Source organism: Salvia hispanica, chromosome 4 (assembly GCF_023119035.1).
Source record: "Salvia hispanica cultivar TCC Black 2014 chromosome 4, UniMelb_Shisp_WGS_1.0, whole genome shotgun sequence".
In the NCBI taxonomy this organism is placed as follows: Eukaryota; Viridiplantae; Streptophyta; class Magnoliopsida; order Lamiales; family Lamiaceae; genus Salvia; species Salvia hispanica.
Window position 1 is genome coordinate 23,290,965 of NC_062968.1, and position 14,480 is coordinate 23,305,444.

At 39.2% G+C, this 14,480-nt stretch overlaps 1 protein-coding gene across 1 annotated transcript; it reads right to left on the reverse strand.

Moving 5' to 3' along the window:
- Positions 1-3,181: 3,181 nt before the first annotated feature.
- Positions 3,182-4,621, reverse strand: LOC125220695 (putative late blight resistance protein homolog R1A-10). Its single transcript, XM_048122844.1, has 2 exons — positions 3,702-4,621; positions 3,182-3,653 (listed from the first exon to the last, which is right to left on the reverse strand). Exons 1-2 carry the CDS (start codon positions 4,619-4,621, stop codon positions 3,182-3,184), a joined length of 1,392 nt encoding a protein of 463 aa, XP_047978801.1.
- Positions 4,622-14,480: the final 9,859 nt, after the last annotated feature.

Consider the following 14,480-nt stretch of genomic DNA (forward strand, 5'->3'; position numbering starts at 1 on the left):
AAATTTAGATTATACTACTATCTATTTATGATAAAAATTCAAAATTCTAAAATCCATTTATTAGGATAATCTGCCTGTAAATTTCAATATGCTTACTAAATTCAAATTTTACATATCGACTTTCAAATCTACTCTACATCTAAATATTGATCTATTGAATTTGTTCTAATTTTCCAACAAAACTATTAGTTTGTGTAATCAATCAAGATTTTGACAATAACATAGCTTGATAACTTATTTACGAGATATTAGGGCATCCACAATGGGGTGGACTATACGACGCCCTAAGCCCTGCCCTATGCACCGCCACATCAGCATTTTATCCTCCGCCCCTTCCACCTGCAATGGGGCGGACTATAGCTCGCCCTAAGCCCCGCCCTAAGCATTTTATTTATTATTTGAATATTTAAACACTACAAAAATTCATTAATCCTATTTTTATGTTTGCAAATATATCAATTAGCAAGAATAAAAATATAAAAACACCACAAATTAAAGGCATATCCTATTGTCAGTATTTATTTTTTATTTTTTATATTTTATGCTTGCAAATATGAAAATCGTTGGAATTCATTATTGAAATGAAGTAAAAAAAAATTGGTGATATATATAGAAGAAAATACAAAAAAAAAAATTTAAAAATGAAAAATGTGTGCATAGTCTGCGGACGATGCATAGTCCGCAGACTAAGGAGTGAGCTTAGAGCGGGGTGCTGCAATGGCGGACTATGCGACGGATGCAATAGTCCGCCCCATTATCGATGGCCTTATAGGCATCAACCAAGACGACATATAATAATGCTCCATATCTTACTGTTGAATATTGCAATATCTATCCCATGACAATAGAGAATTCAAGAACAACACAAGATCAGACCATTCGGAAGAATATAAAAACCTCCAAATTGGCTTAAGTTAAAAGTATGTTTTGAAGAAAAAAAATACTCCTATTAAAAAACATGTGTATTTTTTTTATTAATAATTATTAAAATCCTTATTTCAAACTTCACCATTCATTTTTATAGAATTAATCTTGATACGAATCCGAGTAGCGCTAAACCAAGGAAAGTGAAGAGAAGAGGTGACAAATAGTCAAGCCGCTGAGGTCAGATTCGAGCAAAGATTCGCCTATCCATATGATGTCCAAATGCTTTTTCAAAGACCATCATTGTCTTCTCCATCGAAAGAGCTTCGCGTGAGTACCTTGCACGCCTCAATCGGAGCTCGGATGAGAAAGTTATGGTCGTTTTACAAAAGCCGCGCAGTCGAACGAGCAAAACGCCCGACCACATAGAGTTTGCCCGGCCTGGAGAGGAAAAACGCCCGGGTCGGGCGTTTTTGTGCTACTTGCGATTTTTGCTCCTTTTTCCTCTTTTATTTTGTACTTTTAACCTCTACTATAAATACCCATGTCTAGGGTTTTTGTCATTAGACTTGGAACATGGTTGAAGAACAAAGACTCCATTTGTGAGCACCCATCTTCATTTGAAGATTTATCAAAATCCCTTGTGGTTGCATTCCAATCTATTGTCGGGCTTAGGTTGAATGTTAAGGTATGCAATTCTAGTTCTTGTGTTGCTAGTTTTGTGGAGCCATTAGATTTTTGCTTTGGTGAAAGTTGCCTTGGGTTGTCTTCATTGTTTTGTTTTGTAGAAGGTCCATAGGTTCCAAGCATCTATCTAAATCATAACACCTCCATCGTCTTCCTTTTCCACCATTTTTATTGTTTCATTTCTTGTTGGGTTGTTGAAATATTTACAAGAGCAAGTCTGGGGCAAACATATGTGTCTTGAATCGCTAAGATTCACATTAAATCTCCAATTTGAAAAGTGTATGCATGAATGTGCGATGAAAATCACACAATGCATACGACTTAGCATCCAAATCCTTCAAGTTAAAGAAATGGTTAAATACCTTTTGGAAGTGCGATCACTGATTGAGGGTATTTGAGATACTCATCTAGTTTGAGATCGTAGTTGTCATAGTCAGATTGCTGCTCTTCCACATTCCTCTCTGCTGAGGCCACTAACGATTCTCTGCAAAATGTAACTCAATTAATTGGAATGTTGGGATTTCTCCGATGCCGCTTGGTATTTCCTCCTGGTATATGCAGCCAGATACAGAGAGGTGGCAGAGTCTAGGGAAATTGGTCTCATCGGCTATCCACCGCACAAGATTCAAACTATTAAGATATAAAAAGTGCAGTGAGGGGAACTCATCTCCATCTGCTAACTCCCGCTCTTCATCACATGTCTCCTCCCCGCTTTTAAAACTGCAGGCAAGTAATCTGAGCACTTCCAGCTTATGTAGTGCACACAGAGTCCTCCACGCTCCCAAAATCATTGCACATCCACGGAGAACAAGATTTCTAATATTACTCGGACATATAACTCTGAAACAACAACAGAAATCATCTGGAGAGTATATAGCTCCAACATAAAAGCATATTAGTGTTTCGAGCTTGTGAAGATGGCAAAGATCAATTGTCGTGGATGTAATTCAGTTTCCATCATAAATTGTCAACGTTTTGATATTTGGAATGCTTTTGAAGAAACCATCCCAAGTTGTTCTCTCCTCTTCATGTAGATCCAATGAAATACTACTTTGCAACTTCTTTAGGACACTATAGTTCATTTCCTCATCTTTTAACAACTCCATTTTGCCCACCTTTAGATATCTTAACTCAGAGAGCTTCCATAGCTCAACTGGTTCATCAAACTCGCAATAACAAATCAAGGTTTGCAAATTCCACAATCTTGATATTCATCTAGGTATACAAGAACTGCACGTGACACCTAAGAAGCGTAGGTTGACAAGTTCAAATATTACCGTTGGGAAACTATCATAATTTACATTCATTAAGTCCAATACCCTTAGCAATCTTGCCGCAGAAATTGCACCAGATAGAAACTCAGCCTGAAAAAAGCAATGCATATAATAGATCGAGTTAGTGACATTGACTGTGTTGAATCTTTAAAATATTCCTTTACGTCTGATGTATGAAAATTCATGCGGCGAGAATTAGAGAATGTGAACTTGTTGGGAGCATTCAGAAACATGTCTTCAGCAGATTTCCTGATGCATATATCCCTCAACACATCATGCATGTAGTAACTCTTTGGTTTTCCATATTTGTTGTATTCTCTAACCATAAATAGATTTCTCTCTACTAGAGACTTTAGCTAATCCTCCGCCTCTTCCTCCAAACTTCTTTCCCCATTTGATTTTACAAATCCTTCTGCAATCCACATATATACAAGTCTGGAGCCTCTAATCTCAAAGTTTTCAGGGAAAGCTCCCATGTATAAGAAGCATGGTTTCAAGTGATTCGGCAAGTGGTTATAACTTAAAGACAATATACTATAGCATTGCTCATCTGATCCAGAAATTGCTGCTATTACAATTTCCCCAATTTTCCTCCAAACATCTTCAGATCTTTCCATCTTAGATAGCAGCCCCCCAATCACACTTATGGCTAGAGGAAGCCCACCGCAACCCTTGGCAATCTTTCGACCAATCTCTTGTAATACAAGAGGGAACTCCTTTTCTCCAAACACGAGTTGGTGAAGTAGATTCCAACTTTTAGAATCGCTAAGCAACCGCACCTGATGCTGCGGACTTGAAGAGCTAGCATAGTTCGCCACATCGGATTCCCTAGTGGTAATCAGATTCTACTTCCATTGTTGTTGTCTGGGAAAGTACATCTTTATCTCATCCCAGAATCTTGTACTCCATATATCATCTAATACAATCAAGTACTTACTACCGAACAAGCTCTTATACAACAAATCTTTTAACTCATCAGTAGGTTGATCACATTCTTTTCCAGTTATGCAACGAAGAAGGCTTTTGAGAACTTGTCGCATATTGTAATCTTGTGAGACCGTGGTCCAAGCACGATATGCATAGTGATCAACAATCAATGGATCTTCATAAAGCTTTCGAGAGAGAGTGGTTTTACCTACTCCACCCATACCAACGATGGGGACGATCTCCCGCTTCTTCTTCATACGGGTCAGCCGATCCTTGAGCTGCATCAGATCTTCATCAATTCCCACCACCACAGCATTCTTGGAACTGGATGAACTGCCAGACGGCATCTTCCTATCCTCCATCTCCAGTACGAGCTTCAGTTGCTCCATAGCAGAATGAAGCTCTTGCGGCATCTTCCTATCCTCCATCTCCACGAGCTTCAATTGTTCCATAGCAGAATCAAGTTCTCGAAGCATCTTCGTATCCTCCATCTCCACCAGCTTCTCCGCTTGCTTCATAACAGAATCAAGTTGTCGTGTTACTTTCTTCAGACGCGGTTTGGAAAGAGTGAATCTGACGCAATTAGATCCAGAGAGCATGTGACGAACCATGTGGGATTCAAGGATGTCTTCAGCTTGATGTGCTACTTCTCTTATTTGGCTGTCTAGTTTGGTGAATGAAGATTTACGATCAAGGAGCTTCTGAAGAGAAGTAGCTTTATGAAGGAGGGATTGGAGTTGTGGATTGTTTTCATCAACAATCCACCGTGATTGGTGAGGATCAAGGTGTTGGAAAGATGAATTGAGAATTCCTAAGTATGTGGGGAAGAGAAAATATGGAGTCCCAACTTGTTGGGAAGAGAACAACATTTATAATGTAGAGTTCCAATAGGTATAGTTCCTAGGTATATTTATATCTAGAGTCCTATAAATACTTATGTACTCCATGTATCAACAATAATTCAAACTAAATACAATGTAGTCGATAAAGATTTTAGTGTCTTTTATTTTCCGCATTTTACTTTTCAACATGGTATCAGAGCAGCTAACGATCCTTCGTTAGTTTGTTCAAAAAAAAAAAAAAAAAAAGGGTTGCACCAAGGCTATTCTGCTTGAAAGATTTTCACCCCATATTTTTCTTCAAGAAATCGAGAGAGAGAAGAAAACAATTCCAAGCTCCTATCAAGTTTTGGGAGAAACAGGACTGCCAAGACGAAGAACGTTGGGCAGCGGCTGCCCGAACTGATCCGGACAGCAGCAACGAGGTGACCTCAGAGAGCTCCAGCAGCGGCTGCTTAGCTCCGGCCGACGGCGAACAGGGATGGATGACAGCGCAGACCGCAAGCAACGGCGACGCCCGAACAGCAGCTACGTGATGATGGCCTCTCTTGTCAAAGCTGTGATGCAGCCAACGGAGAAATACTAGATTATGGTCGATTGGCTGCTGGTGGAGAGCGTCAATCAGGATATGAGATCTAAAAGAGAAAGGTAAGAAGACTCCGAAAGGGAAGATGCCGGACAACCATAACAGGTCATTCAGTTTCTCCACAGAGGAGATGATGGCTCCAAATATGGAGTTAATGAATTGTCCGGCCGAGGGGGAGAGGAAGTTTGCGACCGAACAACACCTCTCCAAAACAGTAAAACGGCGGTAGGAGAACAAATGAAGGAAAAAGAGATAGGAAAAAGCTACGGATGAAATACCATAGCAAGATCTTACAGAAACGGTGTCACGACGACAGCAGCAGAAACCACGTCTGGGGCTGGCGTTGGCGGCGCTATAAACAACGAGGCGCTTGGCTGAACCGAGATGACGACAGTGGGTTCTCGGTGGCTGAGTTTCAAACGGGAATCGATGGCGAAACCTGACCATGGTGAGGCAACAGCAAAATCCAGCGACAACAGAGACGGCGACAGGGTGTAGCAGCGGCGCTGATGGCGAGGATGCTAGGCGAAGGCAGTACGGCGCCGACTCTGTTCCTGCAGCCGCGGTGGCGAGGGCAGCTGCGGCGCCACTGGCGATCAAGGAGATCGTCGTCGATCCTCCTAAATCCGGCGAACTCCGCATCAAAATCATCTGCACTTCTCTATGCAAGCCATCAATAAAAAAAAAAAATTGTTCTACTCAACTACGGGAAGTTGAAAAGTGAGATTAAGTCCGTAGATTCTCAAGATTCATTTAGTGATGGAGTTGAAGTTCTTGTGACTGGCTATTTAATGATGGAGAAGATGCACCACCACCGCCGCCAGCCTCTGCGTGGTGAGGGGGAGAGAGTTAGTGTTGCCACACAGCCGCTGTAAAGGTCATGGTGCCGGAGAAGATCGATATGATGACCGCAGGAATGGCGGTGAATACTCTATAGCATCTAGTTGCTTCGACCGAAGAGAGTCTTAGAAGAAAGCTAATTATTGATGGAATCGAGAAGTAAGGCCATAATAGCTGCTAGAAGAATTCCGAGAAGAGGCTGAAAGGTAAGCAATGGCAGAGGAAAAACTGTTCGGCAGAACGGAAGAATTACACTGCCGGGCGATTCCAGCATTTGTAAGAAAGAGTAATTTGGGCTACTGTTATTGGGCCAAGAAGAAGAAAAAAAAAATGAAAAAAAGAGGGGCTCATGTATTGAGCTGGGAATGAAACTGGCTCATGGTTTGAGTTGGGAATGAAATTGGCTCATGGTTTGAGCTGAAATGGACCGAGAATGGTCTGGAATTAACTCCTCGACATGAGTCAAAACTGTCAGAATGGCTCCTAATGGCACGAGCTAAAACTGCCGAAGATGTCTCCTATGGCATGAGCTAAAACTGCCAAAGAAGGCTCCTTGATACGAGCTAAAACTGTCAACCAAAAAATGAAGAAACTCCTTGACAAGAGTCAAAACTGTTTGAAAAATCGAAGATGGCTCCTAATGGCACGAGCTAAAACTGCCGAAGATGGCTCCTATGGCATGAGCTAAAACTGCTGAAGAAGACTCCTTGACACGAGTTAAAACTGCCAACCAAAAATTGAAGAGCTCTATGACACGAGTTAAAATTGTCAACAAAAAATTGAAGGAGCTCCTTGATAAGAGTCTAAACTTTCAATGAAAAGTGAAGAACTCCTGAATACGAGTATAAACTATTTATCAAAATGAAGATCGTGCAAGTTAAGTGTCGAAAAACTCGATACTTAACTTGAGGGGGAGTGTTGGAAAGATGAATTGAGAATTCCTAAGTATGTGGAGAAGAGAAAATATGGAGTCCCAACTTGTTGGGAAGAGAACAACATTTATAATGTAGAGTTCCAATAGGTATAGTTCCTAGGTATATTTATATCTAGAGTCCTATAAATACTTATGTACTCCATGTATCAACAATAATTCAAACTAAATACAATGTAGTCGATAAAGATTTTAGTGTCTTTTATTTTCCGCATTTTACTTTTCAACACAAGGATTCCTTCAAGAATGGTGATGAGTGGTTGGAGATTGTAAGCCATTTTTTTCAGATCACTTCTCGCTCAGAAAACAAAGCTCGTTGCAAATTGCAATCTCACAAAAACAAGATGATTGAATCTAAAACAACTCAACTGCTCATTGTTGACTTGAGCAAATAATATAAAATTGTTTTATGATAAAAATAATGTGTAGTTGGCTATTATAATTTTATTAAGGTAATTGTAGTTTGCCGGGAATCTGTCTAAGATGACAACTCAGTTGTAGCTAACATGTTCATCAATTCAAACCTCTCATAGTTGACCTTGAGAGAATAATATTATCTCCATCAATTGAAACTGTTACTGAATTTGATAGTACTAATATAGTATTGTGTAGTTGGATAGTATAATTTTATTAAGATGGTTGTACTTAAACCTTGATTCTATCCAAGATTTGCATGATTTTAGTAGGGAAATCAATTATGATCTGTAAAACTAACATGCTAGTGTTCTGATTTATGTTGCTCATATCTCAAAAATATGAATTTGAATTGTAACATCAACGGCTCTTTCATCACCCTTTTTTTTGTTACTGCTATATCATTGAGGCATTACACAAATCAACATCATAAGTAAACGCAATCTGTCTCTTTAAAGCTATAGTCTTCAATCTTCTCATCCTTAACTCATAGATGGGCCCATCTGATTCTTCATCATAAGTCCTGGCCCTCTTCTTTGGTGCCTGATACAATACATTATAATTACAACATCACTGATTATTAGCATCAGCATTAATATTAGCATTAACAGGGCTAATTAATATCATTACTACTGACCATTATCATCAGTTTTTAACAGACCATTATCAAACTTTGACCTTAGTTTTGATATAAAATTTGGATACATTTTAATCCTACCCAATAGGCCAATACTAAGGGAAAGGCCCAAGCCCAATTACGAACATGTACAATTTCTTGAAAGTAGTGCACTTCAACAAATCTATGATCTACTCGAAATAAGTAGTAAATTTCATGTTTTTAAAATTTAAATTATACTAGACTTACTATCTATTTATAATAAAAAAATTCAAAATTCTAAAATCCACTTATTAGGATAACTTGTCTGTAAATTTCTATATGTTCACTAAATTCAAATTTTGGAAATCAACTTACAAATCCTCTACATGTAAATATTGATCTATTAATTTGTTCTAATTTTGCAACAAAATTATTGGCTTGATAATAATATTGCAATCAATCAATGTTTTGACAATCACATGGCCTGATAACATATTTTCTAAATAAATAAAATAATCAATAATTGGTTTTTAGTTAGTTATTAATTATTATTATTATAATAATAACAATTATAAATAATATAATAATAACATAATTAGTGCTATTATAATTATATTTTTTTGGTTTTTATTACATTGAAATTAAGTATAATTCATATTTATTATTATCAATTAAATAAAATTGAATAATAATAATAATAATAATAATAATAATAATAATACAGATGTATAAAATTATATTCCACTCCATTAAATACCTAAAATGAATACCTAAGAAAAGTTAAATCCTAGAAAGTTGTAGTACAATTTTTCTTGTTTTCAGGATTCTGATTAGTTTCTTAAAAATCAAAACAAACAAAGAAATTTAAAAATGAAGGAATAGAGTACCTTCTCAAATAAAATCCTAGCAATTCATTCTTATGGAATTAATGAAAAGTATATGCATGAATGTGTGATCAAAATGACAGTGCTGCATACAACTTAGCATTCAAAACCTTCAAGTTAAAGAAATGGTTAATTACCTTTTGGAAGTGCGATCGATCACGGCTCAGTCCCTTACTATGCGAAGTTTGAGATCGTCGTTTCCATTTTCAGATTGCTCCTCCTCAATCCTTTCTGTTGAGGCCGCTGCGGATTCTCTGCACCCTTCTAAATCGATTAATTGGAGTGTTGGGATTTCTCCAATGCCGCTAGGGATTTCCTCTAGATTAGAGAAGAAACGTATATGGAGGTGGCGGAGTCTAGGGAAGTTGGTCTCATCGGCTATCCAACGCATAATCCTCAAATCTTCAAGATGTAGAACCTGCAATGAGCGGAACACATCTCCATCTCCTAATTCCCAGTCCCACTCTTCATCATATGTCTCCTCCTCGCTTTCAAGCTCATCTCCATTTGTTGCCTCCCTCTCTTCATCACATGTCTCCTCCTTGCTTTTAAAACTGCAGCTACCTATCTTGAGCATTTCCAGCTTATGTAGTGCACACAGAGTCCTCCATGCTCCAGAATTAATACCACATTCATACAAAAGTAGTTTTCTAAGAATGCTAGGAAATATAATTCTGAAACGATGACTCAAACCGTGTTGAAACTGTATGCATGTTAAGTGTTCGATCTTGTGAAGGTGGCTAAGATCAATTAGCGCGGGTGTAGTTCGGAGGCAATCTAGAATGGACAACTTTTTTATATTTGGAATGCTTTTGAGAAAACCATCCCAAGTTCTTGCCTCCTCTTTACGTAGATTCACTGAAATCCTTTGCAGCTTCTTCAGAACTCTATAGTTCATTTTCTCATCTTTTAACAACTCAATTCTGTTCACATAGAGATGTCTTAACTCGGAGAGCTTCCATAGCTCAGCTGGCTCATCAAACCAGCTATAGCAAATCAAGGTTTGCAAATTCCACAATTTTGATATTCCTCTCGGTATTGTTAGTATGCCTTGAACTTGTATAGGATTAGGTTTCCTAATTGTGATAGGATTATGTTTCCTAGGCCCAGTCTGTCTAATGTGTGCCTATATATATGGGAGTAAAGCACGTAATTCTGTGAACTGAGATCCAATCTGTATCTGAAAACCACAGTCATAATACAATTTGTTCTCCGTTCTTGCCCGTGGACGTAGCCAACACAACGTTGGTGAACCACGTAAATTCTATGTCTATTTATGTTCTTTTGTTTCTCGATTCACAATTGCCCTATTTGTCATAACAAACTGGTATCTAGAGCCTTGGTTTTTGAACTAGGATTTTGAATTCCACTGCGAGGGATTTGTCTGGTAAATCGAGATGTCTGCTCTGAACGTGAAGGTTGACAAATTCACCGGGAGAAATAGTTTTGGTTTATGGCAGATCAAGATGCGATCTCTGCTTTTGTGGGAGCCGCTCAAAACAAAGAAGGCTACGGAGGATGATAAGGAGTGGACAACCTTAGATGAAAAGGCCCACTCGACCATCATGTTGAGCCTGTCTGACGATGTTATCATCGAAGTTGCGGATCAGGAGACGGCTGCTGCTCTTTGGGCGAAGTTGGAGAGTCTATACATGACGAAGTCTCTAACCAACAAGTTGCTTTTGAAGCACGTTTGTTTCGGTTACGCATGCGGGAAGGTACGCCCCTTCGGGATCATCTGGAAAATTTGAATAAAATTTTGCTAGATTTGCGTAATGTTGAAGTTAAAGTAGAAGACGAGGATGTTGCTTTAATTTTGCTTGTGTTTTTGCCTGAATCTTATGAAAATTTTGTTGAGTCTGTTATGACTGGCAAGGAAACTCTTTTGTTGGAGGATGTTCGATCTGCTCTCCACATCAGAGAGGATCGTCAACAGGGCAACGATTTCAGCCACAAAAGATCTGCCATCGGGATTATCTGTTACGGGTAAAGGGCAGAAGAAATTCGGACAGAAGAAGCAGAACTCAAAAGGTTCAAAAGGTCCTAAAGGCCCTAAGCCAGATGACATCTGCAGATATTGTAAAGAACCAGGGCATTGGAAGGCTGACTGTCCAAGGATAAAGAAGAAATTGGGGTATGGTTTTGAGGATATGATGGCATATGCATTGCAGGTTGCCAATGAGGTCGAAGATAAGCCTTCGGCAGATAAACCACTTACCTACAAGGAAACTGTTTCGAGCAGTGAGCGTGTCAGGTGGCTTGCTGCAATGGAAGAAGAGATAGAATCACTTTTGAAGAACCTAACTTGGGAATTGGTTCCACGGCCTAAGGGGGGAAAGATTGTCACTTGCAAATGGATTTTCAAGAAGAAGGAAGGCACTACACCAGATGAGGGCATTAGATACAAGGCTTGTCTAGTTGCAAGAGGGTTCACGCAGAAGGAGGGGGTTGATTTTCTCACCAGTGGTCAGACACACTTCCATCAGAGTGTTACTTGTGATAGTTGCACATTATGATTTGGAGCTTGAGCAACTAGATGTTAAGACGGCTTTTCTACACGGATTGCTTGAGGAGGATATCTACATGACTCAGCCAGAGGGATTTGTGGTTCCGGGCAAGGAGGATTATGTGTGCAAGTTGAAGAAGTCCTTGTATGGACTAAAGCAGTCTCCGAGGCAGTGGTATAAGAGGTTTGACAATTACATGATCAAGCTGGGATTCAGCAGGAGTCTGTATGATTGTTGTGTCTATCACAACAAAGCTGATGATGGTTCTTTGGTCTATCTTGTTCTATATGTGGATGATATGCTCATAGCTGTGAAGTCGAAGTCTGAAATACAGAAGTTGAAAGCTCATCTTAGTGTTGAGTTTGATTTGAAGGATTTGGGTGTTGCGAAGAAAATTCTGGGCATGGAGATTTCTAGAGATAGAGAAAAGAATAAGTTTTCTATGTCACAGAAGAGCTACATTGAGAAGATTTTGTCAAGATTTGGCATGTCTGCATCTAAGGCTATTGATACTCCAAGTGCCACAAACATTCATTTGTCATCTGATCTTGCACCGAAATTCAAAGTTGAGGAGGAGTACATGTTTCGAGTCCCGTACTCTAATGCAGTAGGGAGTTTGATGTACGCCATGGTCTGTACTAGGCCAGATATAGCGCATGTTGTCAGCATTGTTAGCAGGTTCATGGGAAATCCTGGAAAGGAGCACTGGCAGGCTGTGAAGAGGATCTTTCGTTACTTGAGAGGTACGTCTGATATTGGTCTCATTTATGGAGGTGATACTCACTGTTTAGTGACTGGTTATTCTGATTCTGACTACGCTGGAGATGTCGATAGTAGAAGATCTATGACCGGTTATGTTTTCACTCTTAGTGGTTTTGTTGTTAGTTGGAAAGCAACTTTGCAGGCTGCAGTTACTTTGTCTACTACTGAAGCAGAGTATATGGCGTTGACAGAAGCTGCTAAAGAGGGAATATGGTTGCAAGGGCTAGTTGGTGATCTTGGTTTACATCAAGATCAAGCTGTTGTGTTCTGTGACAGTCAGAGCGCTATTTGTTTAGCCAAGGATCAAGTCCATCATGAGAGGACTAAGCATATTGATGTGACGTATCATTTTCTAAGAGATGAGAAGAGAATTGAGGTGAAGAAAGTAGGTACTGCTGATAATCCTGCTGATATGTTCACCAAGTCGGTCCCGCAGAGCAAGTTCCAACATTGTTTGGACTTGCTTAATGGCATGAGCTGTTAGTTGCCCATGGAGGGAAAATCTGAGGCAAGAATGGAGAAGTTTGTTCGTCTGGTATTATGATGATGCGTCTGCAAGGGAGAATTCAAGTCAAGGTGGAGATTTGTTAGTATGCCTTGAATTTGTATAGGATTAGGTTTCCTAATTGGGATAGGATTATGTTTCCTAGGCCCAGTCTGTCTAATGTGTGCCTATATATATGGGATTAAAGCACATAATTATGTGATCTGAGATCCAATTTGTATCTGAAAACCGCAGTCATAATACAATTTGTTCTCTGTTCTTGCCCGTGGACGTAGCCAACACAACATTGGTGAACCACGTAAATTATGTGTCTATTTATGTTCTTTTGTTTCTCGATTCACAATTGTCCTATTTGTCATAACAGGTATATTGAAATTGCAGTGGATACATAAGAAGCATAGGTTGACAAGTTCAAATATTTCGGTTGGGAAACTAGAGAAACCCATATCCATTAAATTCAACACCTTTAGCAATCTTGCCGCCAAAAATGCACCTGATAGAAACTCAACACAATCAAGACCAATGCATATAATAGATCGAGATAGTGACATTGACTCTATTGAATCATTAACATCTTCCAATTCGTCTGATGTGTGAAAACTCATGCGACGTGGATTAGAGAATGTGAACTTGTTGTGACCATTTAGAAACTTGTCTTCGTCACATTTCCTAATGCATACATCCCTCAGCATATCATGCATGTTGTATCTCTTTGATTCCCCATACATATAGTATTCTCTAACCAAAAATAGATTTCTATCTACTAGAGACTTTAGCCAATCCCGTGCCTCTTCTTCCAAACTGCTTTCCCCGTTTGATTTTACAAATCCTTCTACAATCCACATCTGTACAAATATGTAGCCTTCAATCTCGTAGTCTTCAGGGTAAGCACCCATGTATAAGAAACATGGTTTTAAGTGATTCGGCAAGTGGTTATAACTTAAACACAATATACAATAGCATTGCTCGCCTGATTTGGAAACTGTTGTTATTACATTGTTCCCAATTTTGTCCCAAGCATCTTTGGACCTTTCGGTCATGGATAGTATCCCGCCAATTAGACCGATGGTTAGAGGAAGCCCACCATAGTCGCTAGCAATCTTTGTCCAATGCCTAGCAATTCAGGAGGACAATCTTCTACTCCAAAAACATGGTTTCAAGTGATTTGGCAAGTGGTTATAACTTAAAGACAATATACTATAGCATTGTTCACCTGATCTAGAAATTGCTGCTATTACATTGTCCCCAGTTTTCCTCCCAACATCTTCCGATCTTTCCATCTTAGATAGCAGTCCTGCAATCACACGGATGGCTAGAGGAAGCCCACCGCAATCCTCGGCGATCTTTCGACCAATCTCCTATAATACAAGAGGGCACTCCTCTTCTCCAAACACAAGTTGGCGGAGCAGATTCCAACTTTCAGACTCGCTAAGTAGTTGCACTTGATGTTGGGATCTCGAAGAGTCAGCATAGTTAGCCACATCAGATTCCATAGTGGTGATCACAAAGCGACTCCCATTGTTGTTATCTGGGAAATACAACCTCATCTCATCCCATAATTTCGTATTCCATATATCATCTAATACAATCAAGTACTTTCTACCATACAAGCTCTTATACAATATATCTTTTAACTCATCAAAAGGTTGTTTACATGTGATTAACTGTCGATTTAAAAGAGACATGTGATGAAGAGTGGGAATTGGCAGATGGAGATGAGTTCCCCTCACTGCAGGTTCAATATCTTGAACATTTAAAGATTGTGCGTTGGATAGCCGATGAGACTATTTAGACTAAACAGACTAAAAAATACTAATAAGAATAATATCAAACTGCTCTCATCCAGATGAGAGCAGTTGTGT

What these genes read in the sequence shown, in the direction of transcription:
- LOC125220695 (XM_048122844.1), bottom strand. Translation starts at nt 4,621, where the DNA reads ATGTTGTTCTCTTCCCAACAAGTTGGGACTCCATATTTTCTCTTCCCC. An exon ending in TTCTGGGATGAGATAAAGAT is followed by an intron (nt 3,654 to 3,701) that starts GTACTTTCCCAG and finishes GATTACCACTAG; the next exon opens with GGAATCCGATGTGGCGAACT.